Source organism: Antennarius striatus, chromosome 18 (assembly GCF_040054535.1).
Source record: "Antennarius striatus isolate MH-2024 chromosome 18, ASM4005453v1, whole genome shotgun sequence".
NCBI classification, from domain to species: Eukaryota; Metazoa; Chordata; class Actinopteri; order Lophiiformes; family Antennariidae; genus Antennarius; species Antennarius striatus.
In genome coordinates, this window is record NC_090793.1 from 3643769 (window position 1) to 3671542 (window position 27774).

A 27774-nucleotide genomic window follows, 5' to 3' on the forward strand; every position below is an offset into this window, starting at 1 on the left:
GTGAACATCCGCGAGTTGTTCCGCCTCTCCCTTTCGGCTAAACTCGGGTATTTCCGTCGCCGAGCGTCCAAGCGACTGAGGAAAAGGGAAGGCGAGTGGGCTGAACGAGTTCGCTGGGAGAGGAAAAGTAAACGACCGCTGAATAAAACACCAAACGTCAAGGGAAAGTGAAAGCAGGCCGAGTTTGCTGGCTTGGAGGTCCGCGTAGAGCTGGTCGGTCTCGGTCTATGTCGTAAACACGCTGAGTTGCGGTGACATTACGCTGTGAGCGTCGGAGCAGAAGGAGAGGCTTCCTGCCAGCCTGCTGACGGATAAAGGAGACGCGGCTCGACCCGACTGATCGCTTCCCCGGCCAGGTAAGCGATCCCGCCGTGAGTCGGTGAACCGTAAAGCCTTTCACCTCGGAGCAACAGCTGCTCTTCCACCAGGACACATATTTACTCTCTTTTTCTGCCTTTATTGGTTTATGCAACACTTAAAACGGTGCGCATTCCCAACTGCATTTTGTTTTCGTCGCTCTCCAGTGAGCGCGCCCATAAATAAAGATCAATAACATGAAGTGATCAACAGGTGACAGTTCAAGGTTTACCAGCTCAGCTCAGTCTGGGCCTCCTGCCCTGATTTTTTTCTTCTTCTTCCCAACAGGTCCCACCTACTGTGTTTGCCACATAATTACTCATTATTTTGGAAGGCAAGCAGATGATTTCAGAACAAAACAGCACTTAGAGAGATGAAAAAATGATCTCAACCCCAACTGCATCAGAAAAAAACATACCGGTGTCAGCTGTTTGCAAGACATAGATCCATTCAAGTGGTTTCCAAATACAGTATAACACAAGTTTTTGACGAACATCTTTTATTTCATAGAGAGTCTGGAGATATTCTGACTTTATACGCTTCTGGCAGCATTCCGAAAGAATATTGATCCATACCCTCCAATTTTGCAATATTCCAATGCATGCTGAAACTGCCTTCTTCAAATACCATAGATTTTTTTGTTTTTGGGATTAAAATCAGGCAAATACAAGGATCTTTAAAGGTCTTAGACTTCTTCTTGGGATCATTGTCTTTTTTGGATTTTTCAGTGACACCAATGCCAAGATGTTTGCTGATAGGATTTCCTGATATACGATGGAATTTATCTTGAGTGTCAGCTCTGCAGGTTTCCATTGCCCAAGGAAGCAAAGAGCATCACAGAGATTTTTCTTATTGAATTTGTTCAACTCTTACAAAACAGAGGAAAATAAAAAAGCAACCAAAAATGCAACAATGACCAAAGAAGCTGTACAATATATCACACAGGAACAAATAACATTCTGATGTGATGAAATAAATCATTTCTTCATTCCAGGGGAACTAAGATTGCACAGTTTAGTCTATAGTATTTGCCAATATGCAATATTGAAACACGTTTCTAAATCTGATCCCAATTTGCTTAAGAATTGTATGTTTCTTATTGTCACGGTAACTGGAATTCTATGCAGGATGAAGCATTTGGGTTTGGAAAATCTTCCAGTTTAACTAAAATAATAATCTTTCCCTTAAAGGTGACAGTTACTCCATTTTTGTTGATACAAGATATGCAGTATTATCCCGTAACAAGCCGCCCCACAACGAACTCAGGAACTTTAATATTCATTTTCCCTGGAATCCATTGACTTAATGTGGGTGTTTTTATGATCAAATTGCAATCCCCCCCCCCATAATAATTTGAACTAACGTCAGTGATTTGTTAAAGGTGTTTTAAGGTTATAGCCTCCCTTGTTCCATTTTAGTTACTCATTTATTTACCTGCTTGCATGTAAAGCTTGAAGTGCTGACCTAATAAAACACCTGCTATGTCCTCACGACATCGGATCGCTGCAGCGCCGAGATCGAAACGGGGCTTGTCTATCAGAATGTCATTGGCGGCGATACTTTTGGTTTTAACTGAGGAAACCGGTTCGTAACGCGGTGGCAAGTTGGACCAAACCTGCGTGTTGGAGAGGGTGTAAAACAGGTGTGCACATTTTATTTGCTTTTAGGCGGCGGCGGTTTGACTGGATGCAGAAATGAGCTGCATCATTTGCAGAATCTCTTCATCGTTCTGCATCGTTGGAAGTGAATTAAGTTGAAACAAGTTTTTCTAAACTTGTTGAAGGACATTTTATCCGAATTATCAAATTATAACTAAACTTAATAGTCTGTTTACATCCAGATGGTTCTTTCTAGGTTGTCTCAGTGACGATATAATGGTTGTGTGCATTTTTAGTAGCATGATTATAACTTCCTCGAAATTAAATAATCATGATGTCTTTTGAAAAACAACTTAATTCTTTTATGATAGACATTTAAGAGTATTTTGAATCACTTTTTCTGGTATATAAGCTGTTACTCCTTCAACGTTTATCAGGATTTGTCATAAACTTGTGGCTTTTGTCATTCATCTTTATATTCTATATATTTCAACTTTAGATCTTGAAGCTGGGATAACATTTTGTCTTTCCTTCTTAGCTTGAATTTATCTTTATGTGTGTATATATGGAGATTACAGGAGTTGTAAAAATTAAAAAAATCCTTCAATCTTCTGTCACATCAAAATGAACAACATATTTGTTGATATCCTTGAATCGAGGGTTTTTAAGACTCTTCAATTCAACTTTCACATTGATAACATCTAAAGTGATGCTAATAGCCATCAGGAAACACGCTTTCTTCTTCAGCGTAACCGCGGTGCTTCTGCGTCAGCATTGTTGTGTGTGTGTGTGTTGGAGCCGGGGCCCATCAGCACGTCGAGTTCGTCTTAATGTGTCAACTGAAAGCTGAGTTCCTGCTGGCACAGATCTGGCTGCAGGTCTTTTTACTGTCACGCAACAATTTTTCGCTTGCCTTTAATGCAGCTTCTAGCCTCTGTTAGCCTAGAACACACACACACACACACACGGCTTCCAGCTACACCTCTGAATTCTGTACCTTTACAATATTTTTGTGCTAAAATTTATTGTGTAAATTTAAGCCTTAACACGGTTGGCACAGTCTAATATCTAATTTGAGAACCGGTGCTGTGCTGAAATGTTGAAATACCTGAGAGACGACAGGAACCATTTAAGGAGAATAGTGGAAAAAACTGGTAAAACAAGCAGCAGTGAGGTATTTAAACCCTTGTTTGATTTAGTTATTAGAAACAGCTGACAAATAGAACCTTTTGCCCAGAAAACTGAATGTTTGACTAAAACATTTTGCTTCCAGCGTGTTCAAACCAGACTTTTCATTTGCATTTTTTAAAAATGTTTTTAAATTATGTAATAGGTAAAATTTCTGGTGCGGTCCAACAGGAAGCGATTAGATTGAGAAGCTTGTGAGATGGTTGGAGTGGAGGCCCCCACTCGGGGAGATGTTTCCATGGAGCATCAACAACTGTGTTGACGTCCTCTGGCCTTTAGGAGGACAGAACACAGACGGGCCATTGATAAGGGTAACTCATTAGTACCCTATTCACTGCCATCAAAGCCTCCTCTCAACACTGTGTGTGTGTGTGTATATGTGTGTGTGTGAGTGGGGGGGGCTGCACCGCGAACTGGAAGCTGAGGATCACACACACACACACACACACACACACTTCCTGCCCTCACATGACAGGGGTTTAAATTTCTCCTTGTGAATGAAAGAACGTCTCTATGACAGCCAGGCGGCGTCACATGTATGAACACGTGTGACGTCCGTGTCGTTCTCATGACAGCATCGACAAACATCATGGGGGGGGGTGTCAAACTCATTTTCATTGAGGGCCACATCAGCATCACGGCTGTCCTGAAAGGGGCCAGATGTAACTAATAAATGTAACTGAATGTAATGTAAAATAAATGTAACTATACTTAATGTTAAATAACTCTGAATTTATTACTTATTCAAGTTACAAAGTTACACAGAAAAAAATGTTTGTTGCTCTGTTTGTCACGTTGCTCTGTTTGTCACGTTATTGTAGTTGTGGTCAAAGCACACTTTTGACCTGTTTATTTTTAGGCACTCTGACCTTTTATGATCTCGCGGGCCACACAAAATGATGTGGAGGGCTACATTTGGCCCCCGGGCCTTGAGATTGACACGTGTCCTACATGAATGATGCTCATGACCGTATGTACACTGGTACTAGCATCCAGTTAGCATCAAATTCACCCAAGGCAGCTCAGTTTTGATCTGGATCTCTACCAAATTGTGTTCAATGAGCAAAACTGAAACTGGCGACAGAAACAGGAACGATGGAGGAAACGGAGATCATGTCCAGGGACGTGCGTCTGGAACGAACACTACCCCCCTTTCATCAACACAATCTGAACAGTCCCGACGTTGTTTTTTTCCATGACGGATTAAAGTTTTGAAGTCTTCTACTTCTCTCTGACAGCTTTTGTCGTGTCATTTGGGTTTGAGGCGCACTCGCCTTGAATTGTTGGCAGGATTTAGCGTGACATGTGACGCATGTAAATAACAGGGAGAGGGGACCCAGTGGCCAAGAAGGAGGACAGTGTCTTCCCCCAATGCTGGGATTAGATTATACATTTGAGATTGAAGAGAGGATTTGAGATTAACTGTCGAAACAATGGACGAATTGTTGGGATCCTGTTGGACGCGGCGCTCCAGCTGTAATCCACGCTGGATTACCGTAGTTGACTCTGAATGAGAGGTGTCTCCGCTGACGCAGAATGCTGTCCAACCCGATCGGCGGCTTTTTTTGACAAACATTGGCTTCATTTCAGGAGAAAGCATTGTGGGTGACCGTGTGAGCGCCGTTTCCTCATCGTCTGTGGACCCCCCCCCGCCCCCCTGGCTTTCAGCAGGTCTTTTACGCCTGTGTTCGCGTCTCGCTGGGATTTTACTACATCTTCGCTCGAATGAGTGATTCACATATTTTCCCGTGAACCAACAAGCACACACACACATGCATACACCCACATCCAAACACACACAAACACACACACACACACACACACACACACACACACAAGTTTGTGCACATTCTTACATTCTTCAGATGTGAGTTGCTTTTTTTTTGATGAGCACATATCAATAATATCTTCAATATGGAGCGCCTTCTAGAACACCTACAGCATTAAACAAGTTGTGGAACAGTGTGTCGTTGGGTTGTCACGACCCAGAAAGGTCACCTCTGAAAGGTCAGGGACCGTCCCCAAAGTGGTGTTCTAAGAAATAGAACCCAAATCTGTTCAGGATGTTTTGAGTCACATTGTAAAATTTATTATTAAGTTATTATTAATTGACTGATAATAATAGTTTCAATTTTGTATGTGACCTTTGAACCCGACATTTATTTAGCAGGATACCCTGTTTGGATTATATTAAACTGTATTTAACAGAAATATGAACTATATTTCAGAGAAAGACTGGGCTTGGAGTGGTGTGTGTTAGTGTGTGTGTTAGTGTGAGTGTGTGTGTGTGTGTGTGTGAGTCACAAGGCCAGGCGTACAGTGGTTGGCTTTAATTCCACCCTGCCCAGGAGCAGATGCTGTGGGAGGGGCAGGCGCGGCGTTGGGGTTGCTGATGTACAGTCACACTGGTCTGTTGGTCCGGCAGCAAAAATACTTGAAATTCCAAGTTTTACTGGATTCATGCATCGGATAAAAATACACCAGTTTAATAATAAGTGTGTGTTAGACCAGGGGACTGCGTTGACTGAACGTTTCAGCGCCACAGTGAGAATAAGTGGAAGGTTTTTTTATCACGCCGGCTCCAGGAAACAAGGTGATCTCGGTTGTTCACACACTAATCAGGTCAGATGTATGCTTTGGGCCAAGCAGGAAGTGTTGTCATAGCAACCAGCTCAGAAAAGGTAAGAAAGGTAGTGTAACAGATCTCATTTCCTGTAATGGTGGCAAGATGTTTCTGTTCATCTTCACGGCTCTGATTTCTTCTTCACCTTTGTGTTCGAGACGAAGTCGTCTCTGTCAGAACGAAGCGCTTATCGACGCGCGGGAAATTTCATTCCCTCAGTTTCCTCCTCAAATATTAAGGTCATACTAATCAGCTTTGATGATTTTATTTTGAAACCAACGTAATCTTGAATTAAACAGCGAGTACCGCCGCACCGATGAGTTTTATCGTAAATTAATCCAGCTATTTTTTATTCAATTGAATTAACATCTTTCTTCTTTAAAAGAATAAAAAATAAAGAATAATTAACATCTTTATTCCTTTTTCTTTATTCTTTTTTTCTAAACCAGCTGCTCAAAACCATAAAATATACTACAGATTACATGAAGGAAAGAAAAGCAGCAAATATTTGTGTATTTTAGAAGCTGCAGCCAATAAACACACAGCTTTTCTTCGATTTTACGTAAATTCTGTTGCGTCTGTTGCGTCTGTTTTCATTAACAGACAGGAGTTATTCCATTTTTTCATGCTGAGTTTAGATTTTCCTTCATATGCAGGAGTTTGTCATAATCTTGAGGGTTTTTTTCTCCTTTTTGAAGGGAATAAATGCTGACAAACTCAGCTCTGACATGTTCGCTGGATTTTTGGTGATGACAGAATTTCACGTCAGTCGTTGGTGTGTTATGACTTGCCGTTGCCTACGATAGCTGAGGCCTGTGATAGCATGTTAGTGAAAGTCCAGAAGGACTCCGATGGTGCAACGCAGCAGATAATAGCAGCCTGCGAGGAAGGTTTTCACAACGCTTTTGTTTTCTATGTTATTTGTCTTGATTATTAGGTTTGGAAACATGTTTTGTACAAAGCTGTTCATCCTCTCGTCCGATTGGATGGAGAGAAGGAAGTAGATGATCGAGGCGTGTTTAGACTGTAAACGTCCGTCCAATGTCGAAGTTCCTCGTACACACACACACACACACACACACACACACACACACACACCGATCTGAGGTTGGATTTGCTAATGTCTCCAACTGTCAAGGGTAGTAAATGAGCCGAGAAGCTGCCGGCCCGTGGACGCCGAACCATGTGTTCACGGTGTAACGTTTAAAAGGTGCGATCAGCTGTTTGATGGGCTGGTAAAGGGAATAATCACGATTATTTTTCTTTGATCGAATCACTAAACGTTTAGAGAAATAAGAACTAAGTAGAGATTAGAAGAAAAAAAATACTTCTAGACTTTTAGTTGGTTAAGAGGGGTTTCATAGCAGTTTGTGACCTGTGACGAGGTCATAATCTGGTTTTTTGGGGGGGTTTTTTTAGTCTATAAAAATGTTTTACATTAAGTTAGTTAAATGTGAAACACAGTAGATTTAAAATCAAATTGGAATCAGTACAAACACTCAGTTATGAAACTTAAAACCGATTTGTTTTCACATTGTTGAATGTGTTGTTTGAGTTAAGGAAAAAGTTAGTCATTGTAATCTGGATTAGGGTTTTATTTCAGTCGACTTTGCAGAGCTGTGGGCTCCACCGAATGTCTCCTGGTTTCATGTGTAAACAAGAGTGTTTACTTATGTGTTCAGTTCAGCCGAAGGGGACAAACGGATCTCATAAGGGTTTGTCCTCGGCCCCCAAACATGACAGCGCAGAAGTCAGTGAACTTTCACCAAATTTTAAAGGCGTGGTTCCCAAATTTGGTTAATTCAATTTGCGTTTTGTAAAAAAAACCCCAAAACCCCAAATGTTTCTATTTACTAGTTATATATTTGAGCATTTTTTTTCATTGTTTGCTTACATTTACCCATTATTAAGGTGTGTATTAGAATTCGTATTCTAATTTGACGTCATGATCGGTAAAAGTCAACTCACCCACTCCGATTAAAAAAAAAAAGTGATCTCTTTGTGGTCTGCTTGTTCCCCCCATGTGGTTATGTCACAGGAGTGGGTGATGTCAAAAAGGATGTCTTAAGGCCTCCTATCTGTGGAAACAAATAAAATAGTGTCTCTCTTACACAACATCAGGCCGTAGGGCACATTTTGTGTGTTCCTATTTCAGAACTGTGTGCGTCCTCTTTAACATAATTTGAAGTCAGCCCTTGGAGGGATAATAAGGAAACACTGGTGTCCTGTCATTTTTAATTTTATCACTTCTTCTTATTTGGAATTTAACTTTCTGAATAATTTTAATGTCCAATGGAAATAAAACTGTAATCTGTTTATGGAAATAAACAGTGAGAGAAGCCCATCAGAGTTTTTCCTGCTTTGAATTCCAAACTTAAACGATTAATACTAATAAAGGTGCAGTACCTACATTTCACCACACAGTGGTGCTCTCTGACCGTATCCTGCCTTTTTCTGGCTGCTTGGAAAAAAAACGCCTACAAAAGGTCATGTTGGAGCGAGTGTGTGTGTGAAAGGGGGGCCTCCACGTCGTGTGTGTGTCAGGTTTAAGTCATGTCATGCATCCTTTATGAGCTGGAATACTGTATAATAACACAATAAGACAAGCAGGGTGCCACCAACACAGGACGGACGGGTTAAGGTTAATCTGTCGTGACATTACTCATAGTCATGCCTCTCATAATGGGGGGGTTCTGAATACAAATCTTGCAGCCTTTCCTGTGGGGTTAGTTTTACAGGATTGTCTGTCAGGTTGGACTGGGCAAAGTACTCCAAAGTACTCCCACTCGCCGGAGGACGCACCTCTTTTTAAGGACTTGAACTATGCCTGCAGTTATTTTCCTCAGATGTTTCTTAATATCCCACAGCCCAAATATGGGCACATCCTGCCGACGGGGCAGAGCAATCGGCCGGCTTTCCTGTCAGACATGTCGAGGAGAGACGAACAGGAATGGATACGACTGAAACGTGGAGTGCAAACACACTTTGCACAGTTTGAGTTTGGTGTTTTAGCAGCATGTGATTAGATTTTAAGGAAAGGAGAAAAAGGTCGAGCAGAAGCTCGCATGTCATCCTAAAACGGGGGTGTCATTTTCACCGAGGGCCACATCAGCATAAATATCTGTCCTCAAAAGGGCCAGATGTAGCTTATAAATGTAACTCAATGTAATGTAAAATAAATGTAACTCCTCCTTAATGTTAAATAACTCTGAATTTATTACTTATTGAAGTCACAAACATTAAAGTTACACAGAAAAAAAGTTTCTTTCTCTGCTCTAACAAATACTTTTAATTTGTCAGATTATTAAACCCACAGAACTCCATCAATCAAGGATCAATGATCAAACTATCCAAGAGAATAAAAACAAACAAACATCAAACACAAAGATAGGACATAAACTTTGTTCAAAGTGTTTTTTGGCAAAGTTAAAATGGGCTTACCTACTGCATTATGGGAAATGTAGTTTATTTGTAGACACTCTGACCTTTTTATGCTCTCGTGGTGCCACATAAAACGATGTGGAGGGCCACATTCGGCCCCCGGGCCTTGAGTTTGACAAATGTGTCCTAAATGCTTCAGCGAATGAAACGTTAATAATCAGTGGAATCAGGGTGTGTGTGTGTGTGTGTGTGTGTGTGTGTGTGTGTGATGGGGTTAGTGAAACACTGTCACTTTGATGGGGGGTGGGGGGGGTTTCATCCCTTTAGTGCCCTTTATGGGTCTCTTGGGAAGTTTTTCTGGCACCCCAAACAAAGGCCAGTGTGTGTTGCCCCCCACTGGGGCCCGACCAGGACACTGGAGGAGGCGTCTGACACCTGTGGCATCGGGGAGTCTGCGCTCACACATGGCGGTGCACGAGGGACGAAACCGCACCACTATTTTGTTGCCATGAATCCCCCCCCCCAGGGGCCCCAAAGTTTTTGTCTTGATGCCACAGTAAGTTTCTGTATCTGAAGTGAAACAGGTGTCCCGAGGAGCACAGTCCTCGCCTGTCTCCTCCTGGAGTCTCTCACTCGGATCGACTCGCGTCCACGGAGTCCAGCCTCTGATCAAATCCTTCACGTTCTGTTTTCTGGAACACCGACTCACATTCTGTCCAGGAATGAGTCTCGTTTGGGGGCTTCTGGAACATTAACCCATCAGAACTGTAGGAAATGTTCCCTCTTTATGGCGGCTTTTAATTGGACAACCAGATTTATCTGCTGTGAATATATCTTCTTATCTGATATGGGGGAACATTTTTTCCCCCTCACCAGTTATTATATGCCTTTGAATCTGCACTGATCGCATGATTGCATCTCTTTAACTACTTCTTTTTTTTTTAAATCAGATTTTCTAAAAAAAAAAAAATTTCCTCAATTTTGTTCTTTTATCTGCACATTTCTACATATATAAACTTAAATGCGCCCCATGTCTTTCTTTTTGGAAACAAACACTGATTTGTAAAAGTAAAAAAGGATGAATGGAAGCAATTTTTTTTTTTTTTTGCAGGGATTGTAGGGGGGGGGTGCAGAGGAAGTGGCCGTGGGGTGACCTACCGATGGGAGCTCCTTACTGAAGCCGGCGTGTCTTTGAAACTGATAGATCAACCACAGTGGTGGTGGGAGGAGCAGCCATTCATGTGGTTCTGATTAATAGCAGTTCGGACCCCTTTATGTATCCTTCTGTGTGTGTGTTTGTGTGTGTCTGTAGGTGTGGGGGTCTGTAAGTCAATCCTGCTGGTGTGTAAGTCGATGCATCTGAGTGTGTGTCTGCTTTCCTGATGTATTTCCAGGACTCGTGCCTTTCGGTCTCTGATGTCTGGGAACCGTCGTGAATCAGCTTTCAGCTTTATTTTCCTGGCTGTCACTGGGTTGGACTGGTTGCTCGCAGGAAATACTAATCATAGTGAGCGTTACACAGCGAGTGAAAACAAATTTTGCATTTTCAGATCCTTGAAATTCTTTTGATTAAAATAAAACACAATCAACTTTTACTGATTTTTTTGTTTTGTTAAAAAGCTTATTATGCAAACGCTCCTTATAATAACAGACCAGGGCGTCTGTGTACAGTCGATGAAAAGATGGGATCCTTCACACGGGACTGCACAATGAATTCAATTTTAACAATGAGAGAATAACCTATTTATTAGCCTTCTTGTCCTGTTTTCAGTCCCATTCTTTCTGGCTGTGACTTACTGGCCTGACCTTGTCCCTCTTCCCACTTCGATCCCGACCAAGGTCTTGAAATCCGTCATAAAGCCCCATCATAAAGGGTTCATAAACTCAGCCACCTGGCCTCATGCGCTCTGGGATGGGAAATTCTTGCAGTTTATTGTCATAATGCAGTCATGAGCTGATAGCGGTAATCAGTTCTGAAATCCATCGATAGGTTTTGTCTTAATTCTAACTAAATGTTCGAAAGCATGTCAGCACTCCGACAATGTCTTTAGTCATTCTGACTGTTGCATAGTGTATGAACTGGAACAAATTAAGCATCAGCATTATTTATCACTTCTGCATACGAATTCCAGCAAATTGTTCCTGTATTGGTGAGTTGGTGTGTGTGTGTGTGCGCATGAAACTCATGGGATACTCCTCATGCAGCAGGTCTCGAGTGATCACATGCAGTCATCTCATGCTAGTCATTCCTGTCCTTATTTGTCCAGAAATGTTCCTTCTTGCCAGGAGATAATTTAGATCATCGACTCCTGGACTGTGTTTAGTCAGAAACACTGAAACCACAACAGCTTTTGTTCACCAGCCTGGAGGACGGCTGTTTTATTGCTACAAGAAACAACCAGTGTCCTGTGACAGTATGATAGCAGAGAGACACGACACTGCCAGCAGTATGTAGCTGAATAATACAGATTCATTATAAGATATGAAAGGAAAGCAGTTAGAACCCCACTTGTAAAATAACTTGTAAAACTGCTGATAAGAGACCAGTGGATAAAGAACTGTTTTTTATTTTGACCGATATATACGTATATATATGTATATATGTGTGTGGATATATATATGTGTGTGTGTGTGTGTGTGTATATATATATATATATTACACATACAGTATATACTGTGTATACTGTATATATATACGTGTGTGTATATAAATATATATATGTATACAGTATATATATTCAGTATATATGTATACAGTATATATATACTGTGTATATATATATATACAGTATATGTATACTGTATATATATATACTGTGTGTGTGCGTGTGTGTGTGTATATATATATATATATATATATATATTACACATACAGTATATACTGTGTATACTGTATATATATACGTGTGTGTATATAAATATATATATGTATACAGTATATATATTCAGTATATATGTATACAGTATATATATACTGTGTATATATATATATACAGTATATGTATACTGTATATATATATACTGTGTGTGTGCGTGTGTGTGTATATATATATATATATATATATATATATCTGTATATATTCCACACTATAAGGCGCAACTAAAAGCCTTTGCTTTTCTCAAAAACTAACAGTGGACCTTATATATAAAAGAGCTTTAGAATAGGCCAGTCAATTGAAGGTACGTCTTATAGTCCAGTGCGTCTTATAGTGTGGAAGAAAACTGTGTGTGTTTGTGCGGTGTGTATTGGAAAGTGTTTTAGGCTTTAGCGACAGTGAGGTCAGCAGTTCATTGTCTACATGCTTGAAATAGCATGGTGTTGACGTGAGCATGTCGTCACGCTCTCAGCACACGTTAAATCTGACGCTGCACTGATGCTCCTATTGAAACTAATTTTGTTGTGGGTCTGGTTCCACACAACTAGATCAATGGCTTTGGTTTTGAAAGTGAACGCCCCCCCACCCCCAGTGACACCAGAGTAGTATGGATGCCCCAATTTATAAAAGGTATCGCCAAAACTGATGACTCCCCAGTGGCGGACAGGAGAGATCTGAAATGTAGAAGGAATTACTGTCATGTTTTATTTGTATTCATAAGTGACCACATACACATGCATCAACAGAAGACATACATGACTCAATGCACTAACACACACATGCAGCTTTACCTCCACATTTACACACAGTCACCTTCTTGAATTGTTTCATACATTATTTTTGTTTTAAAAAGCAACGCTCACCTTTTTTTGTCTGATTTAACATCTGAAAAACCCAAAATATTGAAATTACAATCATATGATGCAGCTGGAACCTGCACATGAAACTTAAGAATGTAAATATACTTTATAATTATTACATAATTATCTGAGCCAACCGTATTTATTTTGCAGAACTGCACTAATGTTGCCTGTAAATGTCATTTAAACAGAAATTACACATTTTATTCACTATTTACATTTAATTTTCTACCTTTATTTTTTAGTTGCTTGCTAGTAACATGTGGCTGATTGTTTTATAAGCCTAGAATTAAAATAACCTTTTGTACCACTGGCCTTGTTTCTTGAGACACTGATGATCATCTATTGATGTGAATCATGGAACGTTCAGTGGAAAAATCAAACACGACATCACTGCTGGGGGTTTATTTTGTTTACAGCCGAATTATAATTATTTAAACCCACACTAATGTAAAAAAAATCTGTATTTACACATAATGTAACGGGATTGTTGCAACCTATTGGCTTCAATCGACGCATGAACGTCATAAACAGTAGATGCAAAGATCGACTGGACGCACATGGTCTTTGCACCTTGTGACACACACACACACACACATCCAGCAATCTCTATCTGCCACATGCACACAGCTCATCTGCATTTATGCCCCCTTCTGACTAATCCCATTTCCTCTTTCCTTCAAAAACAAGCTCTCCTTTACAACTTCTATGTTGTTTTCAAATGAGCCGTTTGACGTCCATCGTGAACCCTTATCAATTATTCCATCCATGCAGCTGTCGTTAAATCCCTCCTAAGTCAGCTCCAGCAGGGGAGGAGATGCAGGAGCAGCTGTATGGAGGCCCCCACCAGCCACACTGCAGACCTTTGGCCTCCTCTGTTCCACCTTCCCTGCAGTAGTTTATGTGCATGTGGTCCAACCAGCTCTGGGGTGGAGGCTGGAAAGACTGAGTACCTTTTGTTTATTGTTCCATACAGGCAGGGCAGCGATGGCTTGAGAGATGGAGATCTATTGTGTGGTATCTCCCTGCCTCCGTCATGAATAGCAGCTTTCAGAAACCAGAGAGAGACGTAGACGAAAGGCAAAGCACTCACAATAGATTTAGATTTTTACGGCGCTCCGGTAGACAGAAAGTGGAGTTTTGGCGATCGACCAAAGGCATCATTCATTCATTCATGCATTCATGCATGCATTCATTCATTCATTTATGCATGCATTCATTCATGCATGCATTCATTGAATCATGCATGCATTCATTCATTCATTCATTCCCTGCATCCATTTCCAGCAAACTCCACTTGGCTCGCACAGAGAGTTCTTTTGTGCATTTTTTTTTTTTTGTTGAAACAATGCTGTTTGTTTTCTGGCAGCAGAGCGACGTCCAGGCAGCCTCTCCGCCCGGGTCGCCCGCGTCTCCTACATGTCACCCTCCGTGCGTCTGCAGTGACGTCTGAAGGGCATTATCTGCCATAGGCTTCTGTTTGTTTTTGGGCTGCTCCGGGGTCTGATAATGGCCCCATTGCTGGGGAAACAGCGGCTCTCAGGCATTCAGTGGAAACAGCAGAGATATGTTTAATGTGGACGATAACCAGTTGGTTTAATTTGATCGTTCTCAGCTACAGTATGAGCAGATTATAGAAGTCTGCAAATAAACGGATCCCTTGTGGCTATTTTTAGTGCGTCATCTCACCGGCTGACCTCTGGTTCTGTTTCTGTGTCTCTCAGGGACGTTTGGCATCCTGTGTTTAAAGCCAGGTGTCTGAATACTTGTTGAGCATCAAACAAAACCTTTGTTATGTTTGGCTCATTCTTCTCTCCTCATTGTCCAGTGGAAGGAATGCGAGGAGTTCTGTTGAAAGTAACATCAGTGGGGCAGGAAACCTGTCTTGGTCGTCACTGTTTACGCTTTGTGCGTTTTCTTCTCTTCAGTCTCTTTTGTGTTAAAAGTGTGACTTCATCCTTTAAGCATTTTCATGCTGCATTACTCATTACTTAAACGTTTTGTTTGTCTATTAATCTGACGGCTGTAAAAACGTACTGCAGTCTCAGCCCTAGGCCGTCTCCGTCATTATTGTTTTATAGTGCGATGCATTTACCATCCTGCTGCTATAAATCCTCTTTAGATGTCAGGATGTAGCCGTCTACCGTGTGTGTGGGCAAAGGTATGTGTAACACATAAACAAGTTTTCTCAAAAAATGTTTAAAAATTCAAACTTTTGCAGAGTGTTTTTTTGTTCCTGTCGTATTGCGAAGTCGCTGCCCTTGAATTTTTTGCACAACACAGTTTTGTTCTCTGTTCACTTTTTTGTTCTCAAGCATTGTTGCACAAGAAAGAACTTCACAAATCATCCACAGACGGTTACGCACTTCCTTCTCCAACACCTGCTCCAACACGACACAGGTAGCCTTTCAGATGACTAGATTTTGGAGGTTTACATTGTTAGCTGCGTCCAAATGTCATTCATTCGTTTCGTTCTTCGTATCAAGGTGCGCACATTTGAAACAAACATCACGTGGCAGGGACACTTTGTGTTACTCTTTTTATTTGTGCTTTTTGTGAGGTGGGTACATATTTTCTCTGCAACAGCGCAAAGTGGCAATCTTTTGTGCATATTAAGAAATAAAGCTCAAGGTCTTCATTGTTATATTTCTGTAGCAATCCATGAGGCCACTGGTGTCAAACTCATTTTCACCGAGGGCCACATCAGCATTATGTCTGTGCTCAAATGGTCAGATGTAACTTATAAATGTAACTAAATGTAATGTAAAATAACTACTCCTTAATGTTAAATTACTCTGAATTTGTTACTTATGTTTTCTGAATGAAACCCATAGAACTCCATCAATCAAAGATCAAACTTTCTGAGAGAATATAAAGAAAAACAAACATCAAACACAAGTCATGACATTAACTTTGTTAAAAATGTATTTGTCAAAGTTAAAATGGGTTTAATTACTGCATTGTAGGAAATGTAGTTTTGGTCAGAGCACACTTTTGATCTGTTTACTTTTAGACACTGACCTTTTATGCTCTCGCGGGCCACATGAAATGATGTTGAGGGCCACATTTGGCCCCCAGGCCTTGAGTTGGACACATGTGCCATTAGGCCTTCACTTGCCTAAACGACGCTTAAACTGCATTCTCCTTAACTTCTAAACCACACTTCGCCCACTTTTAGTATTACGTAACTTTCTAATTCGAACAGGACGAATGTTCCTTGCTAGGCTTGAAAAGCCCGACTCAGCGTTTCAGGAGCCACATATTCCCCACTGGACTGGTGTGAAATCAGTCAAGGACAGAATTCTTTTGTTTTACTGGCATTAGTACACACCTAGAATTGTTCTGCAAAAGGCACATGGCAGTTTGAGTTCATCCATAAATCAAACAAATGAATAACTCATGGAAAGAATACAAGGACAGCAATATTTTTTTTTTGTGGCACTTTATTGCTGTGCTTTTACTCTGAAAGTCTAAATTAGGCATCATTAGTCGCACAGATGAGTGTTTGTTGTGTTTGGTGTAGAATGGAACTTTAATTAGATGTTGTGCTGCCAGAGATTGTCTAATTTTGCCGTGTACATTCTCACTTGACATATGCACACACACACCCGGGGTGTTTGTGTGTGTGTGTGTGTGTGTGTGCGTGTTGCTGTAATCTGTACCGGACAAACATGCTGATCTTCCGGGACAGTGACTCTCTGTGCATTCAGTCATGTTCGCACAAAATTGTCCCGAATATCGTTATGTTTTAAAGAAACCGATTAGCTTACTTGGCATGCTATCTCACCCTGACTGCGCGTAACCTTATCTGACTTGTGCTTTCTTTGAATCAAGGTCATTATAAACTGAGTCGGCATGTAATTCCTGCAGCGCGGCTTGTCAGCAATCTAGTTTTGTGCTCAAAACAAAGAATCATTCACAACATATTTGGACAGGAATGAGTCTCAAGTAATTGCGCATGAATTTAGGATTTAGAAATCTTGCAGAAATGAGTCTGGTCTAGTCTTCTGTCTAGACGCCATTGCTTTTTTTATTCTGTCAAACCACAGAATTAACAGGGTCTTGTTTGTCGGGTTCTTAGACGCTACTGTAACTGAAATGTTTTCATGGTGATAGAGACTTCTGTTATTTTTAGCACCACGTGTTTAATCAAGACAACTTTCCATTGACCTTTGCACAGCTTTTTCCTGGAAATGTCTGCTTACATAGGAATAATGGTTACCCTTCAGCCAGTCACAATCGAGCAGACCTGCAGCCCGGCGTTGAGTTTCCCAGTATTCCCTTTGTACGGCGTGTACAGCGAGTGACTTGGGCGGGGTCCAGTCAGCGTCACTTATCTGGGTGGCCATACCTGCAGCTCTGGGGTGGTGCTGCAGCTTTGTGTCTCATCATAGTTCCCCTTAAAGCCTCCTAATCTACTTTTCTGCTTCCCTCAGCTTTATGTTCTTCACTATAGGTTGTGTTTTGCGTGCAGTCGATGAACCCGACGCTCTTAAAAGCATTGCCTTTACTGCTGTTAGTTGTATCATGTATGATCGACATGTGCATTTCTAACCGATGGGTTCACAGAGTTCAGAGTTTTGTGCAATGCTTCACATAAACACAAAATTATTTACAAGTTTTACCTTGATGAGGATTAATAATTGATTTTCTTACATTCTATGCCAGAGATGTCAAACTAATTGTCACTGAGGGCCACATCAGCATAATGGCTGTCCGTAAAGGGCCAGATGTAACTCAATGTAATGTAAAATAAATGTCAATACTCCTTAATGTAAAGTAACTCCGAATTTGTTATTTATTCAAGTAACAAACATTACAGTTGCATAGAAAAAATATGTTTGCTTGTTTCTCTGTTATAACATAAATCCTTTTAATTGGTCAGGTTATGAAACCCACAGAACTCCATCAATCAAGGATCAAACTATCGAGGTAAATAAAGAAAAATAACATCAAACAAGTTTGTTCAAAATGTTTTTGTCAAAGTTAAAATGGGCTTGAGTACTGCATTGTGGGAAATGTAGTTTTTGGTCAAAGCACACATTTGACTTGTTTATTTTTAGACACTCAGACCTTTTATGCTCTCGTGGGCCACATAAAATGATATGGCGGGCCACATTTGGCCCCCGGGCCTTGAATTTGACACGTGTTCTGTACACTCAAACTAAAGTTCATACAACAACAGCGACAACATCACATCCTTAGCCATTAAAGGTGGGCGGAGGTAAATGACTGAACATGACCTAATCTTCTTTTCCTTTCGGCTTTTCCCTTCAGGGGTCGCCACAGCGAATCAATTGCCTCCATCTAACCCTGTCTTCTGCATCTTCTTCTCTCACACCAACTACATTCATGTCACAAATGTTCACTTCTGCCCTTATTCTAGCTTCCACTACTCTTTCCCCTAACTTCATTGAATGTTCTCATCAGCTTTATTCCTCTGTAGTTGCCACAACTCTGCACATCTCCCTTGTTCTTAAAAATGGGCACCAGAACACTTCTCCTCCATTCCTCAGGCATCTTCTCACTATCTAAGATCCTGTTGAACAAACCAGTCAGAAACTCTACTGCCACCTCTCCTAGACACTTCCAAACCTCCACAGGTATATCATCAGGACCGACTGCCTTTCCACTCTTCATCCTCTTCAATGCCCATCAAATCTACCCATCACTTCCTCATCACCTCTGTTACCTGCACCAACATGTCCATTGAAGTCTGCACCAATAACATCTCTCTCACTTCTAGGTATACTCTGCATCACTTTATCATTCCAGAATTTCTCCATTTCCTCCAGCTCCCATCCTACCTGTGGAGCATACCCACTAACAACATTGACCATCACACCTTCGATTTCTAGCTTCAGACTCATCACTCTCTCTGACACTCTTTTTACCTCCAGGACATTCCTAACAAACTCCTCCTTCAAGATAACTCCTACTCCATTTCTCTTCCTATCTACACCATGGTAGAACAACTTGAACCCTGCTCCTAAACTTCTAGCCTTGCTACTTTTCCACCTGGTTTCCTGAACACACAGTACTGTATGTCTACCTTCCTCCTCTGCATCATGTCAACCAACTCTCTACCTTTTCCTGCCATAGTTCCAACATTCAACGTCCCTACTCTCAGTCCTATACTCTTGGTGTTCCTCTTCTCTCTCTTCCTACGAACACTTTCCTCCTCTGCTTCTTCAACCAACAGTAATCCAATTTCCACCGGCACCCTGTAGGTGAACAGCACTGATGGCGGTCGATGTTAACCCGGGCCTCGACCAATCCGGTATGGAAGTCATAGGTTTGATTCGCATGTTTGATTTGGCAAAAGTTTTACGCAGGATGCCCTTCCTGACGCAACTCTCTATATTTATCCGGGCTTGGGACCGGCACAATAAGACACTGATTTGTATCCTCTTGCGGCTACATTTGAACATGATGTAATGATTATTTTTAATAATATTTAAAAATATCAATCAAATGTACCAAAGTAAACCGGATTAAGTTGGATAATGGCTTCATGTGTGCGTTCATGTATTTTTGTTTTATTTTCCCACCCCTGGTTGGAGGTGCAGATGACTTGTCACGTCCCTCTGGTCTCCATGGCTTCTGTTTACCCTGGTGAACCAGGTCACGGTGATCTTTTCAGTGTCATCTGCACGACGGCGACTGCCTTTCATGCTCCTCTTTTCTGGCAGGGAGGAGGGGGATGTCAGGACGGTGGTTATTACAGGATGGATGACCGGGAGCTCTTCCTCCTCTGCCTCATAAACACAACTCTAGCTTCCTCAGCAGCAGCGGCGCTGATAAGAAAGGCCAGCGGATGAGTACGAGCCGGCGCGGCGGCGTCGATCTCACCTGATCGGTTACAGACTTCAGGCTGGTGTTTAACTGCAGCCTTCATGCAAACGGTTAAACGACGACTCGCTGCAGGAGAGATGAGACGTCGTCTCCAATGTTTGCCGGCAGACTAGAAGCTCCTGTTTGCAGAGAGAGATTGCACAGCGGGGAGGGATATACATGAGAGAAGAGGCGCTCGTTTTGCGTGTCTTTTGTGTATTTGCACACACAAGTACACAAGCGATAACAGCCAATATGCTGGCTTGCGGCGGGGTCTCCATTCTTTGAACTCGCTTTCATTCAAAGGAGGCAGACGTGCGTCTAGACTCCAAATATCACCGCAGCTCACTGTTCCTCACTTCCCAGCTGGTGATACCGAGTCACGCCGACTCCAGGGAGACGTTTGGGGGCGGCGGGGGGGGGGGGGTTAATGTGATTACTGGAAACATGGATGTCATTGTTTGATTTAATAGATAAAGGAGCAATTCAGGCCTATTCAGTATTTTTTAAAACATTACTGGCAGATCAAACGAACAGATCATTATTTTGAGTGAAGATTCCATTCTCCTGCTTGTCTGAGTAAAAGTGTTGGGCACATGCAAGATATTTATTTCACTAAAAGATTACAGTATTTTCCGCATTATAAGGTGCACCTAAGAGCCTTTAATTTTCTCAAAAACCGACAGTGCGCTTTATAATCCAGTGCGCCTTATAATCCAGTGAGCCTTATAACCCAGTGCGCCTTATAATCCAGTGCGCTTTATATATGAAAACGGTTTTTAGAATAGGCGATGAGCGATGAATTCAGAACGTGCTTCCAAATAACTGTTGAGGTGCTTCATTACATCGACTTACATTCAGAAAATAGATTTTTCCAGGTTAGCCTCGGTGGTTCGGGGCTCAACTTAAGTCGGCCAGGCTGATTTCATTTTGAGGTGGAGTGAATGAAAGTCTTTAGTTGTGGAAAAAAGCTTTTGAGTATCTCTCGTCTCCTCCAGTCAAGTCTGACGTGCAGCTGGCAGTAAATAAGCTCTTAAGCAGTTCAACTCCATCAGTGTTGCTTTATGACCAGAGTCGCTCCAGTGTAAAGGAGCCTGATCCTCCCCGGGGGGGGGGGGACCACACATACTGTACCGCTGACAGGACGGACTCTTCCTTCAAGCCTTTAATGGAGCTGCTTGTGATTCGTCAGCAGCTGAATTAAAAGTTTTCTTCAGTGTGAGACACACACACACACACACACACACACACACACACACACACACACACACACACACACACACACGCTTTGAGTGTTGGTGTTAACGACACGGAGTCATAATGGTTCCCTGTTCACTTCGAACACTGAGCTAATGAATCACATGTGTGCGGGTGGATGTGTGTGCAAGGTAGAGCAGTTCAGAGTGTGTGTGTGTGTGTGTGTGGGGGGGGGGGGCGCATCAGTACTCCATGCTGTAGGTGGTCCTGGTTGGTGTGTGTGTGTGTGTGGGCTGTGTGTGGCGATGAAGGGAGGGGGCGGTCTCTTTCTGATCTTGAGGGCAACTTTCTGGCAAGGCTCCTCTACTGTATGTATGTTGTGGTGTTCACCCCCCCACAGCGCTGCAGGCAGACACTGGTAGCGCTGGTAGTCGTTGGCAACACTTCACAGGCCCGGCACAGTTTGATGGCCCCGGTTTGCCTCCCGAGGATTCAAGCGCCTGTTTCTCCCTGATTCACCTTCCTCCTCCTCCGTCTCCTCCTCCTCCTCCTCCTCCTCCTCCTGCTGCTGCTCATTCAGGTCGAACTCGTAGTTTGGCTTCACTTGAACTTAAATAACAGCTGTGGATATCTGTCTTTTCCCATAATGCCACACCCAATCACATGACTAATTGAGAAATGAGGTTTGTCAACCTGGACTGGAATGAAGAAATTGATTGAGGACATTTAAAAATCCTTGATTATATATTACCATCTGCTTGTTCTGCTTGTCATGTCAAAGAGAGTGGAGGAAAAACACACATCTGCTGTAACTTTTATCTGGATACGTGCCCAAATTTGAATGGGATCCATTTCTGGTTGAGACTAATCCATGAAAATCCATCATGTTGTTTTTGTGTAATCCCAAAAAAAAAAGAAATAAAAAACACAAACAAGTAAAAGAAATAACATTTTAAAGCAAATTTCAATTCAAATTCAATAAACTTTATTTATCCCCATGGGGAAAATCATAGCACATAAAGCAAGATAGGTGTAAAAGTGCAAACATACAGTGTAAACATAACCTTGTTTTGAATTATTATTTGGGTTCTAAACCTAGTTAGTTTAGAACCTAATTTGTTTCAAAACCTAATGGATTAGTTAGTTAGTTCACAAAACCTAGTTAGTTATTTCAAAACGTAGTTAATTAGAAAACCTAGTCAGTTAGTTAAAAAACTAACTAATTCATGGACATTTCTGGATATTTAGATTATTGTATTTGGTGTCTAATTTAATCAGAAATACATTTAATCAAAAACACCAAAAAAAAAAGCTTAATAAAAAGTAAACCTGCAAACTTATTATCAGTTTATAATGTATGCACTACCAGTATTTCTTGGTATTCCCTGCAGAACACACTCTAATAGCCTCAGTATTGGTAATGTTAGCTTTCAGGCTGCAGCAGCATCTTTTTTTCAGTGTCCAGCTCAAGGGCACATCAGCAGGACACAGGTCTGACCTGCTTCTCTCCAGTCTTTCCAGTTGATGTCATGAGTCTTTGATTCCTCTGCACTGGTTTCATGCACAGCTCTGTTCTGTTTTCTGTTCCAGCAGACGGACGTATTCGTTTGGGTTTCTGCAGACACGGTTCTGACAAGGAAGGAGTCGCTGCAGCCCTATCGTGCGAAGGCTGTTTGCACATCTCGTTTTTATCTCTCCGTCCTTTGTTGTACTTCTCCACTACCTTCTGTACCATGTTTGCATATTTCACAATTTATAGACGACGCAATCTTTGCTTGGTAACAGAAGGAAGTCCACGGTTTTTTACCCGGCACCAGCGAGTTATCTGCTCAGAGAATCACATGAATTAGGAGGACAGAACGTCAGTGACGGACTGTGCCGTAATCGATTATTGTTTTAAGCGATTGACCTCGACACCGAAGTGATTACTCGAAGTGACACGGTCGTAAACCTAATTTTAGAATCCACAGATGACTTCTGTAGACTTTGAGAGGTGGTTGTAAAAAGTCAGACAGGAAGGAGACCAGGATCACGTCCAGTAACGGTTCTTTTCTTCTTACCTCCATTGAGATATAATTTGTGGTTGACTATTAAATTTTTTACGTAACGTCTTCAACAGTTCTATGTAGCATAGATGGAACTCGTGAATTCCAGACTCTAGAAAAAAATGCCATCACTCATCATGTCTGGTTGAAAGGATTTCTTTTCCCCTCTTCACCTGCGACGCCTCTCCTCCATGACTAAGTTGAGATTGTTTCTTTTGGAGGGGGGGGGTAGTTTTCTTTGATGCATGACCTATTCATGTCTCACTTTCATGTTGTCAATAAGATTTTTAGCGGGTTTTTTTTCTTTCTTCTGGACTCATTTCACGGAAATAGATCTGTCTCTCTCTCTTATCAGGCATTCCCCTAGAAGTCTGAAAATGGAGATTTTCCTTCCCTTCCCATTTCCAGTTTTTGTTTTCTTACTCTGTCACTCTTTGTTCCTGAACAAATGTACAGTAGAACAATTTGTCCACGATATCAGAAGCTTTCTGGAGGGTTGACATGTGCTGGATGATTGGACTTTAGATGGAGTTCATGTGTTTAAAATGACATCAAATACATTTTGGTTTGCTTCAAAAAGTCTGTTTTTAACTGAATATTCCTGACGTGTCCCAGTTATTCATCACGACTGAGACTGTTTGAGTTGACACAACTCACTTCAATGATTAATCTGGACTGTGCAACAACATATCGATGCTAAAGCTGCGGACAATTCCATTGCATGCGATGAGCAACTTCAGCTTTTCAAGAAAGGAACCTCGGAGGCCGCAAATACGTTCTAGCAAATGTGCCAAGACACTTCTGTGGAACTATGAAGCTTCCTCTCTGCTGAGAAACACTTTGCTCCAAGACCGGAGTGTCACAAGAAGATGTGTGCGTATGTGTGTGTGAGTGTGTTGCAGATGTCTTAAAGGAAATGCGTGTCTGAGTTTGCTTGAGAAAAATGATGATGAGAAAAGGAAGTAGGAGCAGAGAGGCATTGAACATGAACAGTAGGATGAGTCCAGGCTTGTTCTCTTTTGGTGTGTAAATGATTATCAGGGAGAGTCACGACTCTGACCGGCTGCAGCTCTCGGACTCATCACACACACACGAACACACACACACACACACACACACACACACACACACACACACACACACACATTAAATCCTCTGTCACATTTTTCATCGCAGAAATCTTTACATTTAAAATTAGACGTCTCAGATTTCCAGTCATTGTGGACGGAGATCTCTGTGTACCCGCTGGAACAATGTGGTATTGTTGTGTCGTGTCTGGTGCTATGTGGACTAAATGCCAACAAAGAGACACTTGAAACCAATGAATAAAACAAAAATAGCTGATAATTTCACTTTATATTTTGAACAAGAACTTGCAACAAGTTGTGTGTCTCAGGTTAATCATGAAAACGGTTTGTTATCGCTGTACAGAACAGTCCTGAAGAGGAGAAGTTGGCCATTATTAAACCAACAGTTATGTAGCTTACAACACACACTTTTATATTTTCATTAATTAAACCACTTTCTAGAAAGGATGCCTCCCAACTCAGACTGCATTACTGGCCTCAGCTCCTGTATTTTCACATACTTTTTACTTTTTTGGTTGATTAGATCTGCTGTCTGCCTTCGAACAGGATCTTCCTGTGCTCTGAAACAAGTGTGGAATTTTCTTGGGGCCTGACTTTTCTTGACCTGAATAGTGCAGGAACTGTTTGATCCCAAAAGCCTTACGTCCATGTTTGATATGCTTTTTTTTTTTAAATTCTCCTTCTCTTCTGATTGCAGTGTTGAATCACTCAAGATGTCCTCGAAAACTCACAGTTCCAACAACATCGCCCACGCCCGGCGGACGGTGCAGCAGCTCAGAATAGAGGCGAGCATCGAGCGAATAAAGGTACCACAGAATACACTCCATTTTGGGTGAATAATTAAGTTTTTTGAATTTGAATCGAATTTTGCTTCTGATATTAATCATCTTGAAATCAAAGACGGCGTACTGGTTTTGCTCCTGCTTCCATCTTCCTCCATTGTAACCATGACAACAGAGGTGTTGGTGTTCCTCAGGGCTCCATTCTTGTGCCTTACATATTTTTTATGAATTTGCTGGATTAGATTATCCGTTGTTATAACAAACATTTTTAACATTATGTCGTCAGTTTCAAATAGTTTCTTCTAGGATTTCAAATTCTTGACGTCACTTTTGAATATTTTTTTTGTTTCTGTCAATCTTTATCAATTTTATGATGCACTCCGTCGCTGTTTGCGTTATGTTTGTGCTTTTATGTTGACTCAGATTTGTTTTTTTTAACTATTTTTGAAACACACTATACAAATGAAGTCATTTTTTTTCTGCAGGTATCCAAGGCCTCTGCGGACCTTATGAGTTACTGCAGCCAGCATGCGAGAAACGACCCCCTCCTCATGGGTATCCCTGCTTCAGACAATCCCTTCAAGGACAAAAAGCCCTGCACTATATTGTAGTTGGTGCCACTTAGCCTTACATGTTTAATTTTTTTTTTTTTTTTTGCTTATTAATGTTGCTGTATTCTTTTTATTATGAGGAACGAGGGTTGGACTGTTATCATAATATTACCAATGTGTTCACCTGTTAACAAGTCAGCCACCATTTACTCTAAAGCAGCGATGCATCAATGAGCAAAGAAAGACCCACAAAGCCTGTCCTATTTCTCTGAAAATACCGACTGTTCAGTCGGAGCTCGTACCACTAACAATGCTTTGGCTGCATGAGTTGTGATGGCGTCAGGTATGTTATGTTGCATATATAATAATAATCAGCAGCAGCTCCGGGACGGCGATGGATTCAGTCGTTCCTTTTGTTAAACGCTCCTCTCCATCGGGCTGTGACTGTTATTGTCTCTGGTTTGCCCTTAAGTGGATTCATGCAGCCAAAGTTTACTTTTAAGTCCATTAAAAGCACATTAGTCGTAAGAGATTTTTTTTTTTAAAAAAGGCTCATTTTGAATCACTTCGTATTGTTCCCTCCAGTATTTTTCAGACTTTATTCAGTCCACTAGAAAGGTGAGGGTTTACCTTATATATTCTCTTGTCATCACATCTGTGATCGTGCGGTAATACCAATAGGATCTGACCGATCCACAACAATCCGTTTGCCATTTAACTTATTCTTCTCCATCTCTGTTATTCAATCAATACATCTTTGGCAATTTAATGAACCAAAATGTTGATAAAGTTCAATATCTTTGCTTGGATTGATGCACTTGAGCTAATACAACCCCAGCGCTGTGAGGCTTTTAGCAAAATAATTTTTTTTCAAATGCACGTGTAAAAGCACAGAGTTAATGAAGTGGAAACGAAAATGCCTGATCACATTCGTGCAGTGCAGAAGTTTTATTATTAGTTTTTTGTTTTTATTTTTTAAGTGTAACTTGTGTGTAGGGCAACACTGTAATAACGATCCTGGGACCAAGCCAAAACCATTTATACTGGATTTTCCAAGCGTTTGAATGAGATTGTTTTCGGCCATTCCTTAAACTCACTGTGGTACGCTATTTTTAGGGTGATGACGGCATGAAGCACGCCAGCAAGTGTTATGCAACGCCATAGAGCCACTTGTGTTTGCTTATCACGAGTGTGTGTTTCAGCTGCGCCGATGTTGTCTTCATTCGTTGTCTTTGTGTTGTAGGTACAGGTGCAAACTATTTAGAAAAAAAAAAAGAACTTTCTCATGTTTTTTCACTCTGTGTGTGTCGGTGGGGGGGTCTCTCTTCAGTCTAACATGTACTTGTGATTCTCTGGGGGAAAATGTTGGCTATGGTAATATTTAGCAGAAAAAAAAAAGAATAAATAGCATAAATGAAAAACTTTCACACTTAAGCCTTACTCATGTCTGCCTTGTACAATGAAGAACTCTGAACCAGAGTGCTTAAAAAAAAATAAAAATAAAAGGTGTTTCTTTCGAATGTTTTCGTGTGTTTGGGATGAAAGTGATTTGTCACCATCGTGTGCCATCTGTTCGCAGAACTTGTTAAACTTGGTTTTCTCTTACCTGGTGCTCTCTCTGCATTTCAGCTTTTTTTTTTGTATTGTGGCCTTCTCCAAAGGGTACGTTCAGAGGTCTTCAAATCAGTAAGATCTTGTGTTATTATTATTATTATCCAGTTGTATTTTTTTATGAATGTCTTTAACAGTCGGTTATTCTTACTTGCAATAAAAAAAATATAAAAAATTCTGTATGTCTCTGAAGGAAAAAAAAAAAATCAGATTACGCCACTGCCATGTCATTATTTCTGTCCACTCAGCAGCTCCATGCTGGGCTTATGGTGCCCCACCGTTGATGCATTAACTGTTCGAATCTGCATTTTTTGATAAATGTCTTTGTTAACATACCAACCTTTGTATGAAGACTTAACTAAGATTAATAAAATGAAGCATTCCTACAGTGAAACTGTGCTCATATCTCAATAAATATGTGCTGTGCTTTACAGTAGATGGTCTCATTTTTCTGATAACACCGCTGCCTTCACATAAACTTCACACAGTATTTAAAATAGAACCCTTTTATTGTTTAGACGGATCTGCCCACGGTTTATCTTGGGACCGTTTCCTTTCATTAAAGTTTCACGCGGGATAGAAGAGTGCTCGGTCTTCTCACCGTGTTTTTCAGACACCAGAGAAAGAAAAAAAAGAAGAAGGTTGAATATGGAAAGTACTACACTCTGGTTTCCGCTCTTAGAGAGTCAAGTATCTATTTTGGGAAAATGCCTGCCCAGCTTGAGCCGCTGTTTTCACATCCCGTTGTTGGACACTCGGGTCTCTCTGACCTTGTTGGTTTGC

The 27774-nt window shown here is 41.2% G+C and overlaps 1 protein-coding gene across 2 annotated transcripts; it reads left to right on the forward strand.

Moving 5' to 3' along the window:
* Nucleotides 1-27422, forward strand: gng12a (guanine nucleotide binding protein (G protein), gamma 12a). Of its 2 annotated transcripts, none has more exons than XM_068340594.1 (3): nucleotides 1-356; nucleotides 24745-24853; nucleotides 25315-27422. In XM_068340594.1, exons 2-3 carry the CDS (start codon nucleotides 24761-24763, stop codon nucleotides 25438-25440), a joined length of 219 nt encoding a protein of 72 aa, XP_068196695.1. In that variant the 5' UTR covers nucleotides 1-356; nucleotides 24745-24760; the 3' UTR covers nucleotides 25441-27422. The 2 variants fall into 2 exon arrangements, with proteins under 2 accessions (XP_068196695.1, XP_068196696.1); XM_068340595.1 differs by lacking the exon at nucleotides 1-356 and adding an exon at nucleotides 5580-5824.
* Nucleotides 27423-27774: the final 352 nt, after the last annotated feature.

Excerpts from the sequence above, each read along its gene's own strand:
- gng12a (XM_068340594.1), top strand. The coding sequence starts at position 24,761 with ATGTCCTCGAAAACTCACAGTTCCAACAACATCGCCCACGCCCGGCGG. Across the intron at positions 24,854-25,314 it reads CGAGCATCGAGCGAATAAAG|GTATCCAAGGCCTCTGCGGA; the intron begins GTACCACAGAAT and ends TTTTTTCTGCAG.